The following is a 16736-nucleotide window of genomic DNA, read 5'->3' on the forward strand; positions in this document are numbered from 1 at the left end:
CCAAAATAATGAGATTTAATTTGAACTGCTCTATGAAAAGAACTAGCAATCTCTTCAGTTTAGTGAGCATTTTGGATTGGAAAATATCCTTCCTGGACAGACATGTGAATAGATCCTTGAATTGCCATAATTCGCATTGAGGGAATCAGGGAGAGAATACTTAGAAAATATAGAACTGGGGTAAAAAGCAAGATTATGGGAGTGATAAACAATCTGCTAGAGCACTCAACAAGTTGAACAGCATATGTGGAAGGAGAGGCATTGTCAAAATTTGGGGTCAAAGTCCTGCAACAGAACTGACAGTGCAGAAGAGATAGCCAGGCTGAAGAGAAGGGGAGTGATGAGAAGGGAGGTTGACATAACTGGAGACTGAGGAGGGGGTCTAAGGTGACAGGCAGGTCGTGCCAGGTAGGTGAAAGGAGTAGGGCTTGAGTTAGGAGTTGGTTGCAAATGAATTTTAGAGAGGACTATGGGATTAATTGAAATTTTTTCCGAAGTGCTGGCACAGGCTAAGTTGACCTAATGGCTTCTTCTGTATGATACAATTATATGATTCTGTAATATTGCATATCTATAAAGGAAAAACCAAAGGAGAATGAGTTTACATTGTTTATAACATTTAAACTGTGGGTACCATATTGTTGTGGGTGCAGAGTCATACATATGCCAGACCAGGTAAGAATGATCTAGCCTGCTGTAGATCAGCCATGATCACATTGAAGAGTGGGCAGATTTGAGGGGCCAGGTGGCCATTTCCTACTCCCATTTTCGTATGCTGTGTTCTTGAAGTACATCACTGGTCTTGATGAGTTTTTAAGACAGTCTCATCATTTCATGATTACCATTACTCATAACAGGTATCTTAAAGAAATTCTGTATTTCTCTGCTTAAATTTGCTAAGGTGGGATTAGAAATTGTCAGTAGTTTAACAGCCTAAGATGTGATTTAAATGACTTAACTGCTATGTAATACACAAAAGAAGCATGAAATACAAGCAGAAGATGCTGCCTACTGAAAGAAATGAGTGGAATGAGTACTTATCTGAGGATTGAAGTGTCCAGCGATAGATCATCCTTTTTAATCAATAAAGCATATATTTTTACATATAACATAGAAGAAGACCAATCAGCCCATCAACTCTAAGCAGGTACAGGAGCCCCAGGTTCCACACTGTCAGGTTGAGGACAGTTATTTCCCCTCAACATTGAGACTCTTATACCAGAGAGGATAACTTCACTGGTCCCAACACTGAACCTATTCCATAGCCTATGGCTCACTTTCAAGGACTCTACGACTCACGTTCTCTTCATTAATTGCTTATTTATTATTATTATTTTGTTTTCTTTCTCTTTTTGTGTTTGCACAGTTTGCTGTCTGGCACATTGGTTGTTTGTCCATCTTAGTCGTGTGCAGTATTTTTTCAGAGACTCTATTGTGCTTCTTTGTATTTACTGTGAATGCCCGCAAGAAAATGGAGACATATATGTAGGAATAGTGTGTCTGTGTGGCCAATGGTTAATGCATTGGGCCAAATAGCCTGTTTCCAACCAGTATTTCTGTGCAACCATGAGGATGGACAACAGACAAAATTCACAGAAAGTAAGTGGCCTGGCAGAGTGGACACTGTTGCACAGAGGGCTGGATGGACAACCTTATTGCTTCCTTTCTTGATTTTCACAGCTTCCCCCTACTACTTCCTTCCCCTTACCTCCCATCCACTCCGGTGGCTCTCAGTTCCCATTGCCTCTTTGCAAATACTAGTCTGTTAGAGACGTAGCAACAGGAATCATTTCTGGCTATCTAGATGCATCACAGCTTGGCATGGCAACTGCTTTGCCCAAAACTACAAGAAATTACATACTTATGGACACAGCCCCAGTCCATCATTTAGGTACAGACAATAGAGGGCATCATTTGTCCTCCATTGTCAGCACTTTCCACTGTCTCAGGAAAGCAGCCAGCATAATCAAGGACCCCTCCAACTCTCGGTCGTTATCTCTTTTTTCCTGTCCCATCGGGCAAGAGATGCCAAATCTTGAGACTAGTTCCCACCAGGCTTGAGAATAGTTTCTATCCCACTGTTATCAGAATCGTTCCTACACTAGGAATCTCCCCATCTACCTCATGACGACCTTTTCACTTTATTTGTCTACCTGCACTGCACTTTTCTGTAACTGCTAATACTGTATTCTTCTTTATGCTTTTAATTGCACTACCTTGGTGTATTTATGTAGGACTGGATATCATGCAAATCAAAGCTTTTCGATGTAATTTGGTACATTGAAAAATAATAAACTCATGCAACTAAAGTTGGCACAGTTGAAAGATTGCTGGCTCAGGGTAGAAGGTAACCTGATAATGGGGTTAAAGGAGTGAACTTCCCAACCTAATGCAACCTCTTCAATTCAGCCAACACACACAAATGCTGGAGGAACTCAGCAGACCAGGCAACATCTAAGGAAAAGAGTAAACAGTCAGCATTTCGGACTGCGACCCTTCATTAGAACAATCCTGGTGATGAGTTTCGACCCAAAACGTCCACTTTTAACTCTTTTCCACAGATGCTGCCTGGCTTGCTGAGTTCCTGCTGTATTTTGAGCACGTTGCTTCGATTTCTAGCAACTGCAGAGTTTTTCTTATAAAGTATTTGAACCTCTTCATTTCACTCACTTGGGCTTTGGGCATATTTTTGTCCATCTTTGTGTCCTTTTATCTGTAAGCATCTTATTTTGATCGCGTCATCTAAATGTCAATCTAAAAATGTTAACACAATTTGTTTCCCTGTTAATACCGTTTGATTCACTGAATATTTCCAGGATTGGAGAAGATGGTAGGGGAAGCTACGGCTGACGTGCAATGGCCAATGGTAACGAAGAAAGACTTGGGAGAAACCAACGACACTACTGCGGAGGCGGGATCTTCCCTTAAGCATTCTTTAATTGGCGTGGTGACCCGTATTGTGACGCAAACAAGGAGGCGGAGGTGTGGACAGATCTGAAGTCAGCGATTGGTTGTTAAAGCTCCACTGAAGTTTTGTAGTGCGGGAATAAGTTTGGGAGAAGTTATTGACTGCAGAGCAACGAAGGGTTCTGCTCTGGCTTGAGAGGTTCGCACGTGTTCCATCCTGTCGAGATGGTGGACAGCGTATACCGGACCCGGTCGCTCGGGGTGGCGGCGGTTGGTTTGCCAGACCAGTACGCTGACGGCAAAGCCGCCAAGGTTTGGCAGCTGTACATTGGAGACACCCAGAGTAGGACTGACGAGTACAGGAATGCGATTGTGCGGCTTCTGCGCCAACACAAGTGTCAGCGAATCCTGGACGTGGCTTGCGGCACCGGGTAGGGGTATTGCATCAAATCAAAATTACAAACGAGTGCGAATTGTGTTTACCTCCGGTGCTTTAAAAGTCGTGGTTTTCCTATGCAGGGTTGCTTTGTTGCTCCTTTGAGGAGCTGGTCTCTTGTGTTTTGCCAACAGCACCATATAGTCTCTCATTACAGGTAAACTGAAGCAAATCGCCCATTTAAATGTTGTGACTTATTTCGCCGCGCTTGCTCGGGGAATTTTCACACACTTCAGCGTGAGTTCTAAAATAGGATTGTTCCCTATGGCCTTGGACACCCCTGGTGTGCTTTTTAACAAATAAAATGTGGATTACTTTAAGCGCGCAAAAAAAGTCGCGTGGTGCTCACCATATGGAGTTTATTGCCGTGACCAGTCTGTGACTACATAGCCAATTGTTATTTAAAACAGGTTCTTGCGTTTTAAAAACAAATTAATTGATCCATGGTCTTGCTTTTGTTTTAAAGCAGACGGGCAAGGCGCTTCTCTAGTCCATCAACTCCTGGCTAGTTTAAAAACTGGGGGAGGGGGATGCCGTCTAGTTGGCATAAGATTACTTAACAAATTTGCCAGCAAGCGTTTCATGATGCAATCACCACACGCTACACACAGCTGTGCGGTAGGTTATTTGAGGTTAGCCGCCTGGCGGTTAGTGGTACAGTAACAGTTGGATACAGACGTTTGGATAGGAAAGTAGTGAAGGGATAAGGAAGCAAAGCGATTGTAGCAGGACTTTGACGAATTGGAAGAATGGGCAAAAATGTGGCAGATGGAATACAGTGTTGGGAAATTAATGATAATACATGCTTGGTAAAAGGAACAATATTGCAGACTATTATCTAAAGAGATTTCAAACATTAGAGGGGAAAAGTTCCTGTGCAAGAATCCCGGAAGATTAATTCACAGGTTGAGTCTGTGGTGAAAAAGACATATGCATATACATATGTTTCAGATTCTGGGAGAGTCCAGTACCAGAGGGCATGGTTTGAGAATAAGGAGTAGGTCATTTAGGACAGAGTTAAGGAAAAACTTCTCCCAGAGAGTTGTGGGGGTCTGGAATGCACTGCCTCGGAAGGTAGTGGAGGCCAATTCTCTGGATGCTTTCAAGAAGGAGCTAGATAGGTATCTTATGGATAGGGGAATCAAGGGATATGGGGACAAGGCAGGAACTGGGTATTGATAGTAGATGATCAGCCATGATCTCAGAATGGTGGTGCAGGCTTGAAGGGCCGAATGGTCTTCTGCACCTATTGTCTATTGTCAATGTTGGGATTTATTTCAAGGGGAATAGGATATAACAAGAAGATAATGACGAAGATTTGTAAGACACTACTCGGCCTGCACTTGGAGTATTGTCAACAGTTTTGGGCCCTTTATCTCAGGAAGGATGTGTTGTCATTGGAGAGAGTCCAGAGGAGGTTCATGAGGATGGTTCCAGGAATGAAGGGGTTGATATATGGGGAGCGTTTGGCAGCTTTGGGCCTGTACTCACTGGAATTTATAAGAATACATGGAAACCTACCAAATGTTGAAAGGACTAGATAAGATGGATGTGGAGAGTATGTTTCCTCTAGTAGGGTATCCAGAACTAGAGGGCACAGCCTCCAAACTGAGGAAAGACCTGAGGGCTGAGTGGATCATCTTCCATTATTCTGAAGTCTACTCTATTGATTTGCATGGGACTTTCCCCCAGCTCCAGAAATGAGTCTAGTTGCAAAAATGCAGAACCAAAATATCGCGGGTGCTTGAAATCTGAAATACTAAGCAAGTAGGTAGGTCCTTATATAGATTTATAAACCATTATTTTGGGCAGATTTGGAATATTGTATACTGTCCTGGTCTCCACATGATAGGAGGGATGTGGTTGTGCTGGAGATGGTGCAGACGAGGAATTTGCCTGCAGTTTTTAAAAAGTTCAATTTATGAGGAGAAAGTGGTTGCTTTTGTTTTTCTTGGACTAGAACAAGGGGAGAGTTAGGTGGGAGAATATGATAATGGTGTAAAAGTATGGGAAGCATGTAAAAAGTAGATGGTCAGAGACCTTTCCCTTCAGTAGAAGTGCCCAAGACCAGAGGGTGTAAGTTTAAGGTAAGGATTAAGAGTTTTGGAGGGGATCTGAGGAAGATTTAGTTTCAGCTAGAAAAGTTGGTAGAGCCAGAGACTGAAATATTGGCTCCATTTTTTTCTTCTCTGTAGCTAATATCTGATTTGCAGAATATTCCAAAATGTAGTAATTCAGGTACAAGGTTAGTCAAAATGAAAAGTTGTTGGTTTTTCTCCATTCATCCCATAATGCCATCAAACTCGGATCCTACTATACACGTACATGCTACTGGCCGATCAACATCCAGCCCACACATCTTTGGGACATGGGTGGAAACCAGTGCACCTGGATAACCCACGAGTGATCACAAGCAGAACATGCCAACTTGCACTGTTATGCCCTCGGCCCCCTCCTTTGTGAGAATCGCAAGAGCCCTAGTCGAGGGGGGGTCAACTGACCCAAGAGAGAAAGAGACGTGCTGAATAGACACAGGAAAATGGGAGAGAGAGAGACGTGCGGAAGACCACGTTCTCCCAAGAAGCAGAATAAAGGCGACATTGACTATTGTCTCATGGAGACCACGTGAAAAGCCCTCGGGCAAAGTGGGCTGGTTGAGAGAGAGATCGCATTACCTGCAACCTGATTGACACCTGCGATCCCGTGAAGAAGTATAAAGGAGGGTCTGAGGGGGGGAACCCTCAGACGCACCAAGGAGACACCAAGGAAGCACGATACCGATTCCCGTGGGAGCGGGAAGGCATTTTGAAGGAAGCCACGTGCGTTAGATTCCAAATGTTGAATCTGTGGCTAGAACCAACGAAAGACTGCTTTTAACTAACAACGGGGAAGCCTGCTCCCCCAGATTCCAAGGATTTGCTCTGCAAAGACAACGGGCAAGTGTTTCTCTTTTCGAAACCATCTCTCTCTCTCCACAACGTGAAAACCCCAGCGGTTCCCAAAAGGGAAAAGCCTGCAAACTTCTGAGTGACTCTTTATATTTCAATCGGACTCAGTATTACCCCCTAGACAACTATAGAGCTTATTTCTGATTGATTATTATTACACCGGTGTTTTAGATTGAGTTTTGACGATGTATATGATCTGAATGTTTTGTATTAACCATACGCTTGTGCCCTTTTTTGAATAAAACGTTTGAAAATAGTAGCATCCGACACAGCTGATCCCGCTATCTTTGCTGGTAAGTTACCTGGTTACGGGGTTACGTAACAGCACACGGAGCACCCGGGGTCAGGATGGAACCCGGGCTACCAGAGCAGGGAAGCAGCAGCTCCACCGGCTGTCCCACCTCTTGAACTCTGTGTCTGTATTAAACGTTGTTTTTGAAACTTGGTTCACACATTTAGCACATAAGACTGAAAATGCTATAAGGTGTATTTCAATTGGTCCATGCTGATCAAAATTCCTATCTAAGCTGGCTTCTTTTTCCTGCATTTGGCCTATCCCTTGCTTAATGGTATTGATCCATGGCATGAAAAAGGTTGGGAACCCCTGATCTAAACCTTTTCTATCCATGTACCAAATTGTATCCGTTTTCTTGATCTTAGCCTCTTTGTTTCTCTCCCTAATTTCAGCCTTCACTTTCAGATTTCTGCATCTGAACTCTTTTACCATAAATCATTCTGTGTTGAGTTCCCGCTGTCTTGAACCATTCCAAGGTTTTGGGTACATAGAAACATAGAAAACCTATAGCACAATACACACCCTTCAGCCCACGATGCCTTACCGAACATGTACGTACTTTAGAAATTACCTTGCGTTACCCATAGTCCTCTCTTTTTCTAAGCTCTGTACACCTATGCAGGAGTCTCTTAAAAGACCCTATCATATCCGCCTCCACCACCATCGCCAACAGCCCATTCCATGCGCTCACCTCTGAGTTTTTTTTTAAAAAACAACTTACCCCTGATATCTCCTCTGTACCTACTTCCTTGTGTTGGCGCGTGGCCTAGTGGGCAAGGCATCAGACTAGTAACCTGAAGGTCACTGGTTCGAGCCTCAGCTTGAGGCAGTGTGTTTGTGTCCTTGAGCAAGGCACTTAACAACACATTGCTCTGCGACGTCACCGGTGCCAAGCTGCATGGGTCCTAGTGCCCTTCCCTTGGACAACATCGGTGGCGTGGAGAGGGGAAGGCCTGCAGCTTGGGCAACTGCCGGTCTCCCATACAACCCTGCTCAGGCCTGCGCCCTGGAAACTCCAGGCGCAGATCCATGGTCTCTCGAGACCGACGGATGCCACCACCACCTACTTCCAAGCACCTTAAAACTGTGCCCTCTAGTGTTAGCCATTTCAGCCCTGGGAAAAGACTGTGACCATCCATGACGATCACTGCCTCTCGTCATCTGATACACCTCTTATCAGGTCACCTCTCATCCTCTGCCGCTCCAAGGAGAAAAGGTCGAGTTCACTCAGCCTGTTCTCATAAGGCATGCTCCCCAATCCAGGCAACCTCCTTATAAATCTCCTCTGCATTCTTTCTATAGTTTCCACATTTTTCCTATAGTGAGGTGACCAGAACTGAGCACAGTACTCCAAATGGGTTCTGACCAGGGTCCTATATAGCTGTAAATTACCTGCCGGCTCTTAAACTCAATTCCACGGTTGATGAAGGCCAGTGCACCGTTTGCCTTCTTAACAAATATTGTGTCTCTTGGGTTGCAGATGCCCATTTCTTCTAATGTACTGAATTGGATCATATTTTCAGCAGGTATTGGGACTATATTTACAGAACTGATTGGGCAAATCTGACTGCAGGCAACGATGTCATATTGTTCCATGCACCAGAGAGCTGCCCATTTGGTCTACGCTGCCTGTAATTAATTTTTTGAAAGTGGTTTAAAATGCATGTACCTTACAGAGCCATGGATTTGTACAGCTTAGAAATAAGGCCCTTTGGCACACCACATCTGTGCTAACCACCATGCCCGTGATACTAATCCCAGTTGACTTCATTATTTCTTTATCCCTCCATTGAATCATCCATTCTAGATGTGTCTTCAAAAAATTTTTACTGTTTCTGCCTCCACCTCCTCTGGCAGCTCATTCCAGATACCAACTATCCTTTGAGTGAAATATTTACTACTCATACTCTCTTCAAACCTTATCTCTCAAGTTAAAACTGCTGTCTAGTTTTAGACACCCCAGCATAGAAAGCAGACTCTTGCTATTGACAGCATCTATGCCTGCCCTATCTTTATATACCTCTATATTGACACCTATCAGCCTCATTTTCTCCTATAAAACAAAAACCAAACTCTTGATAATTCAAGTCTGTCCTTTGTCTGCCTGCTCAGTTTATAGATCTACTTGCCTTTTGAACGTTTCTGCAAAATCGTAGTCATACAGCACAGAACCATGCCATGTTGATGCTCACTATCAAGTACCCATCGACACTAATCCCATTTGCTGTACTTCTATAACTCCATACTTTTGTTTTAAGTGCTCCTCTAGACAAATGATATCAATGCCTTGACCATCCTAATGGGCAAAATGTTCCAGATGATGACCATCCCTTGAAAAAGAATACAAATCAAATCCCCTCTAACCCCTGTGCCCCACAACAGTTGCAGATGCTGGAAATCTGAAGCAAAAGCAGAAAATGCTGAAAAAAAAACCTTAAAGGTCAGGCTGCACCTGCGGAAAGAAATAGAATAAACATTTTGGGTCTGGTGATCTTACAAATGTTTCTCTTTCTGCATCTTTTGCCTGTCATCCTGAGTTTTTTCCTAGCATTTCCTAAATTTTTTTTATATGCCCTTGATAACATGTTTCCATCATAGTTTTTAGACAGTGAATTTGAGATCATAATTATTTAAGGGCTCAAACCTCTGATCATTTCAGATTACTCTAACAGCTACTATTGGGTACAAGCTGAACGAGTATATTTCAGGGCCACTTGATTGAGACTGTAGACCAGGGGTTTGCAACCTCGTTTATGCTATGGACCCCTACTATAAACCGAGGGGTCCATGGACCCCAGGTCGAGAACCCCTGCTATAGACCATTGCAAATGATTTCTACTGTGGGACAGGACTCATCAGGAGATGTCTGAAGTCATCAAAAGTTTGATAGTGACATTCGCCAAGACTGGAGAGCATGAAATATGAGCCCCAGTAAAGGCTGAATGTGATTGGCACTATGCTTCTAAGCAGTGTTTACAGAAGTTTTCCTTGATCACACCATACCTTGTAAACAAACACACAGAGATGCAATTACCAACCTTTGAACGTTTATCTGGAATAATTTCAGGAAAAAAAAATCAATGCCATTCTGAGAAAGGATTAGGATGGTTCTTTTTCAAGCTATTTTCCTCCTAAAGCATTTAAGAGATTGTAAGTGTTGAAGTGATTAAGTAATTGACTTATTTATAGACTGTGGTATGTTAACATTGCAAAGGCTGTTTGATATTTTGCAAAATGTATTCTGCAGAGTGTTGGTCAAGCATGAACATCTTGGAACTGGAGCTTTTTGGCTCCAGGAATGTTCTTGGGGGGTGGGGGGGGGAAGCTTTTCAAATTCAATTAGGCACAGCCTTCAACAGTAGCTCGCTCTCCATACCGCCATTACATCGCCCAGCTTCCCCAGCATGCAACACCTGGAGAATCGTAGTCATGCAGCCTGGGCATAGGCATTTGGGCTAATCTCCCATGCCAACCAAGATGTCTTATCTGAGCTAGTCCCATTTGTGTGCATTTGACCCATATCCTTCTAACCTTTTCCTATCATGTATCTGTCCAAGTGGAAGTGTAACTGTACCTTCCACTCCAGTTTCCTCTGGTAGCTCATCTGATAAACCCACCACCCTCTGAAAAGTTTGGATCCTTTTATATCTTCTCCTCTCACCTTAAATCTATGTCCTCTAGTTTGAGAATTGTGCACCCAAGAGAAAAAAATACAACCATTCACTTTCTCTGCAGCCTTCAGATGTGGTAAGCCTCGGTCAGGTCATTCTTCAGCCTCCTACGCACCAGGTAAATACAGTTCCAGCCTAAGCAGGCTCGCCTTCCCAATAATATCCCTGTGACTATTTTTTTTCTCTCTCTACACCCTTTCCAGTTTTGACATCCTTCCTATAGCCAGGTGACCAGAACAGCGCACAGCCCATCAAGTCGGGTTTCACTAATGATTTTTACATTTAAACGTGATGTCTTAATTGCCCTGAATGATGAAGGCAAGCATGCCAAATGCTGCCGTCACCACCCAATCTATATCTTGTGCATTGGCGCATGGTTAAGGCGTTGGTCTAGTGATCTGATGGTCGCTGGTTCAAGCCTCAGCAATGTTGTGTCCTTGAGCAAGGCACTTAACCACACGTTGCTCAGCGACGACACCGGTGCCAAGCTGTGTCGGCCCTTGCCCTTCCCTTGGACAACATTGGTGGCGTGGAGAGGGGAGACTTGCTGCATTGGCAACTGCTGGTCTTCCATACAACCTTGCCCAGGCCTCAGTCAACAGCAGTGTACGGTCTAACAGTGACTGATTGTCTTGGATGTCAGTTTACAGGACATCTTTACTGCTATCTTGTTTGTGCTGTATATGTCTTGTATTGTGAATGACTCTTGGTATTGGGTTCTGCACCCTCACCCCGGAGGAACACTGTTTCATCTGGCCATATTCATGTATGGTTGCATGATAATTAATCTTGAACTGGATTATTAATCTCAATGGTAAACAACAGTGAACCCAGCACTGATCTCTGCAGCACACCACTGGTCACAGACCTCCAGTCTGAAAAATAACCCCCTACTATGTTTCCCTGGCTCCGTCAGAACCAATTTTGTATCCAGTTGGCTAGCTTATTGTGGATCCATATGATCTGACCTTTCAGGCTATCCTACCATGGACGACCTTGTCAAAGGCCTTATTGTCCTTGTTGTTACGAACCCCGTAACTGGGTATCTTACCAGCAAAGATAGGAGTATCCGTTGGAGTCTGGTGATACTATTTTTAACAGTATTTATTAGTAAAAATACACAAAAATAATATCAATGCAAATATACAGATAATATACGTCAGCAATACTAAACCTAAAAGTGCGGGTATAATAATAATCAATAAGAAATAAGCTCTATCCTTGTCTAGGGGATAATGAATTGTCCGATAGAAATATAAAGTTCAGTTCATGCAGGCTGCAGTAGTTGTTGGTCGCGGTGTTGCAATTGTTGGGGAGAGAGAGAGAGAGAGAAAGCAGTAAGACCTATTGACTTGCCGACTTTCCTTTTACGATCTTGATCCGTCGATGTGTTGTTGTTGTTGTGGCCATTCACATATGACCCCTCCGTCCTTTAGCTAGACTGTTCTTCCATGGCGGACTCATCACCCAGGCAAGGGTGGACACACACACAAGCCCCCACCGGTCTTGTAGCATCTCTCCTGGTGCGTCTGAGGGGTGTGTCCCCAGACCCTACTTTTATCCCCACTCACGGGGTCTCAGGTGTCAATCAGGTTGGGATGATGCAACCCATTAACCAGACCACTCTGGTTGCCCCCTGAGGGGTTTCAATGAATAGAACAGTACTCAATACACAATTCCTTCTCCAAGAGACAATAGCAGTAATCGGTGGTTCCGTTCCGCTTTTGTTAGGAGGAGACATTCCACTTTTGTGTATCCCTGTGTTGTCTCTCTCTCATTTCCTTGGTATCAGACCCGAAATAGTAGCGATTTTGCGATTCTCAAAAAGGGGGGGGGGGGGGCGACTTTGCACCCTTCTGCCCGTCAGAGTTGCTCCTCATTCGTAACATTGTAGACAATGTTTACCACTCATTCTTTTTTGTCTTTGCTCAGCATAACAAAACTTCCGATTTCCTGATACATTTACATTTCTTACCCTCACAGGTATCAGCTATCAGAACACTTCCATCAAAATATTGACATCATCACCACATCCTATACAAAAGCCCTTATTAGATTTACATCTACATAACTGCAAAAAGGTTGCCATGTTCTATGAAAACTTTGTTTTTGATTGTACCATACATGTCAAAAAGTCCAAAGGAATGTATTCCGTGATTAATTTACGCCAACCAAAACGTCCAGGGGCCTTATCGGATAACTAACAAAGTAAAATGTTCTTCCTCGCACAAAGTTAGGACGTTAAAAAGATTATTCAGAAGAACAAAGACACTGGGTCCAGATCAAGTTCCATCTTCAGAATCTTTTCCATTTCACCCAAAATATCACTCCAGTTATCACTTCCTAAACTTGTCCCTGAAGTTTGGGACAAGTCCAAAAACAGTGGGTGAAAGTTCTAGTATTCACTTTACATTTAGAACACATTGGAGAAACCCCCGTCTTAAATTTCAAGAGATGATCTGAAGTCAGATGGGCTCTATGCAGAATTTTGAGTTGCAATGCTTTAGTTCTATTACAAACTGAAATTTTCTTTGCATTATCACAGATGTCTTCCCCTGTTTCAAATGTAATTTCTGCTCCCAGCTCTTCTTCCCAGACCCTTCCCAGCTGCTCAACCTCTCCACAAGAACATTCCCTCAGGATGCTGTAAAAAGTACTAATGGAGACTTCACCCTTAAAACAAAACACCCTCTTCTATGTTAGATCTATAGAATTCAGTTAACAATGATGTTTTTTTTCTGTAAATAATCTCTTATCTGAAAGAAGCGAAGAAGATCCTTGTTGAGTATGTTAAATTTCTGTACTATTTGACTAAAAGACATTGTTTCTTCATCAAACAAATCTCTCATTCTTTTTAATCTTTTTGTTATCTGAATTGCCTCTTCAAAAATCTTCAACAAACGTGCTGAACATGATGTTCTACACTCAAATCTGTTCTAAATCTTATCTGTCTAATGGGATGAGTATAGATGGTTACTTGGTGATCAACGTGAACATGGTGAGATAAAGGTCTTGGTTCTGTAGTATATGGCTCTTTTTTTTTTCCAGCACCAAGAACAACCCCAGCTTCTCCAGATTAATCTTGGTGCTGGAGTTCCTCATTCCTGGAACCATTTGTGTGGGTCTTTTCTACACTGCTTCTTGAGACAGAATGGTGTTAGCTTGAAGAGGGATTGTTTTGAGAAAGTTAAGAGAGTTCAAGTCTACAGCCTTGAGAGTAGATAATGATGAATACTTGTTTGTCGAGAGAAGGTGATGTCATTGTACAGCTGCAGGTATCAAATGGTGCCTTATTATGGGAAAGTACTGAGTTATTTTCATGTTTTGAATAGGTCTTCAAGGGTATAAAAAGGGGCACTTTCTGTCTGCAAGAAGAGAGCTTCCTCTGAAACTTGGCCAGTGCCAGAGCTAAGAGTTGGAGAAGATTGGGGAGAAGTGCATTGAGAGGGTGAGAAGATAGAAGGAAAGATTAGAAAGCTGCATGGAAGGTTTTGGATCTGTGGTTTCCTTTGGCATTCTGCAGATCGGCTCATTCAGTGGATGTTATGTACACTTTGTCTTTTGTACTGCTACTTCATTAACCATTTCTTTTCCTTTTTGTATTACTTATTTTATACAACTCTAATAAAGTGATTTTTGTTGTTTAATGCATACAATGACTCATTTGTGAATAATACACAAATACCCCTTGGTGAATCAAGAAAAAAACAGAATGGATTTTAAAATGTTTTCATTGTAGCCAATTTTACCACCCATCCTCAATTACCCTTGATAGTGGTGGAGGTACATGGTTGGGCCAGGCGTTCCAGGATTTGGAGCCAGTGAGGTTGAAGGAATTGCAATATTTTTGAGTGCCCGTGTGCCATAGGCTTCTACCTATTTCAGTGTTTTTCAATAAACCATTAGATGTATTCTGAAAATGTTAGCAATTGATTATGCTTCAAAGATTCTTTGACATTGTGAGAGCTGGAGAGTGCAGAGAAGAATCACCAGGATGTTCGCTCCATTAGAGATGGTGGGGCGATTGGATAGGCTTGGCTTTTGCCCCCAGTGCAAAAGGGGCTGAGGAGTGATCTGATAATATACAAGCTTGTGAGGGGCATAGATAGGGTGAATAGTTAAAATCTTTCTCCCCTGGTAGGAGCATCATAAACACGCGGACACATATTTGAGGGGAGGGAGTTTTACAGAGGATTAAAGAGCAAGGTTTTTCATACACAGTGGTTGACATCTAGAACACATGGCCAGAGATGGTGGTGGAATTGGATGTAATTCTATATTTAAGAGGCACTAAGACATTCACTTAAATAGGCAAAGCAAATGGAACTGGTCTTGCTAGAAAAGAAGGTCAACATAAACATGATTCTATGATGGTGACCTCAATATCTTGAGGTCATACGGGCACCATATAAATGCAAGTATTTTATGTGTTTGCTGTGATACGTTTGTTTGAGGTAAATCAGGAGTAAGTTCATATGCCAGAGGATTTGTGTTACTTCGCTTGGATTGGGAGAATAATCACGGCCCAAAACAGAATGAGATTCTTTCTTGGGGCTGAGTTTTAGAGCCCTGTAATTTGTCCAGCTGTTACTATAAGTGAATTCATGCCAATGGCTAATTGGGGAAGTGCTAGAACTCGATCAGGCCACACCCTCTGAGCTGTGTGTAAACATATTTGTCAGATATTAAGAAAATGACGTGGGTGGAGGAGGTGGGATGAAATTGAAAGTTAGTCCCAAAGAAACTATAAAAAGGCCTGGGCCATGAGCCCAGCTGTTGATGTCAGATATCATCTGTGTTGGTAGATTGTGCAGCCAGCATGTGATCTGAACGTGCTTAACCCTTGCATACTGTAATGGATTTCATGAGGCTTAAATGCACACGGGACAAATTCTCATTCTTGCATGAATAAGGAGGCTTCTCATGCTGTTAACTGCTGTGTCATTTTCCTGGTATTAAGCAGCGTGACCATCAACCATGCATTTATACTAATTGTGTTAATCACATCACAATTAACCGACAAACTCGTGTGTCTTTGGGGTTTGGGAGGAAACTACAGCACATGGTGAAACCCCAAGTGGCCACTGGGAGAATGTGCAAACTCCACAAGGGCAGCAACCTGAGGTCAGATCTAACCTGTGTCTCTAGAACTGTGAGGTACCATGGTGGTTTTACTTGCGCATGAGAAATCTCAAAGTCACTGTCTATTTCCTGGCTGCTCAAAGCTTCTTTCCCATGCTTGGAAGTGTCAGGTCTTACTGCAGAGCAGAGATGGTTGACATTTCTGGGAATAGTTCACAAAGCACAGGATAGACATGTCCCACAGAAGAAGTAGTTCTCAAATGGCAGGGGTGGGCACCATGGCTGACAAGGGAAGTTGAGGACTGCATAAAAGCCAAGGAAAGGGCATATAAGGTAGTAAAAGTGAGAAAACCCAATAAAAGGCAACTAAAAAAGCTATAAGAAGGCAAAGAAATCTGAGGGCAAACTAGCCAATAATATAAAGTGGGATACTAAAAGTTTTTTCAGATATGTAACGAGTAAAAGGGAGGTGAGGGTTGATATTGGAGCACAGGAGAGAGTCCAGAGGAGGTTCACAAGGATGATTCCAGGAATGAAGGGGTTAACATGAGCTGCGTTTGGTGGCTTTGGGTCTGTACTCACTGGAATTTAGAACAATGCAGGGGGATCGCATTGAAATGTTAGAAGGACTAGATATGGTGGATGTGGAGAGAATACTTCCTGTGGTGGTGGTATCAGAAATAGGAAGGCACAGCCTCAAAATTGAGGAGTGACCTTTGAGAATAGAAGTGAGGAGGTTTTTTCTTTAGTTAGAGAGTGGTGAATCTGTGGAATGCTCTGCCACAGACCACGATGGAGGCCAAGTCCGTGGATATATTTAAGGTGTAATTTGATAGTTTCCTCATCAGTCAGGGCATTAAAGGATATGGCAAGAAGACAGGTGTTATGGGATTGAGTGGAATCCAGGATCAGCCATGATGGAATGGCAGAGCACACTTGATGCGCTGAATGGCCTAATTTTGCTCCTATATCTTATGATCTTATCTTTAACAGAATCTATTGGTGTCTGCAAACTGATAAACTTGAAGCACAGAAAGTCAAACAAGTTGTGTGGAGTTTACACATAGAATCTTCACTGACTAGCTCTGCAATTTCCTATAGCATCCTTGGGTCTCAGAGAGCAGCTGGTCACAGCTCCAGTGTGATGGCCTTAAATTAACAATCTTTGTTTGGAGTCAATATTATTGCACTGCACTCCAAATAAGAGGGCTTGGAGTGGATATCATGACAGATGATCTCATTTGGGTAACCACCATCAAAAGACCAATTTGGTCCAGTTTTCATGATATTAATTCAGAGAGTTTGGCCTAATCAGATTGTACCAATTATAAAATTGCTATTCACCTATAAGCCTTGACCCTAGAGCAGTGATTCCCAATGGGGGTGGTTATGTGTCC

At 42.8% G+C, this 16736-nt stretch overlaps 1 protein-coding gene across 1 annotated transcript in view; it reads left to right on the top strand.

The window, feature by feature from the left end:
• The first annotated feature begins 3011 nt into the window (after window positions 1–3011).
• The window catches only part of gnmt (glycine N-methyltransferase), a 36687-nt gene continuing 22962 nt past the window's right edge, over window positions 3012–16736 (top strand). The window contains exon 1 of the mRNA XM_073056064.1: window positions 3012–3338. Coding sequence (XP_072912165.1) covers window positions 3133–3338 — 206 coding nt within the window. The 5' untranslated portion in view covers window positions 3012–3132. The remainder of the gene's footprint in view (window positions 3339–16736) is intronic.

The sequence above is a fragment of the Hemitrygon akajei genome, chromosome 9, assembly GCF_048418815.1.
Source record: "Hemitrygon akajei chromosome 9, sHemAka1.3, whole genome shotgun sequence".
Taxonomy (NCBI): Eukaryota; Metazoa; Chordata; class Chondrichthyes; order Myliobatiformes; family Dasyatidae; genus Hemitrygon; species Hemitrygon akajei.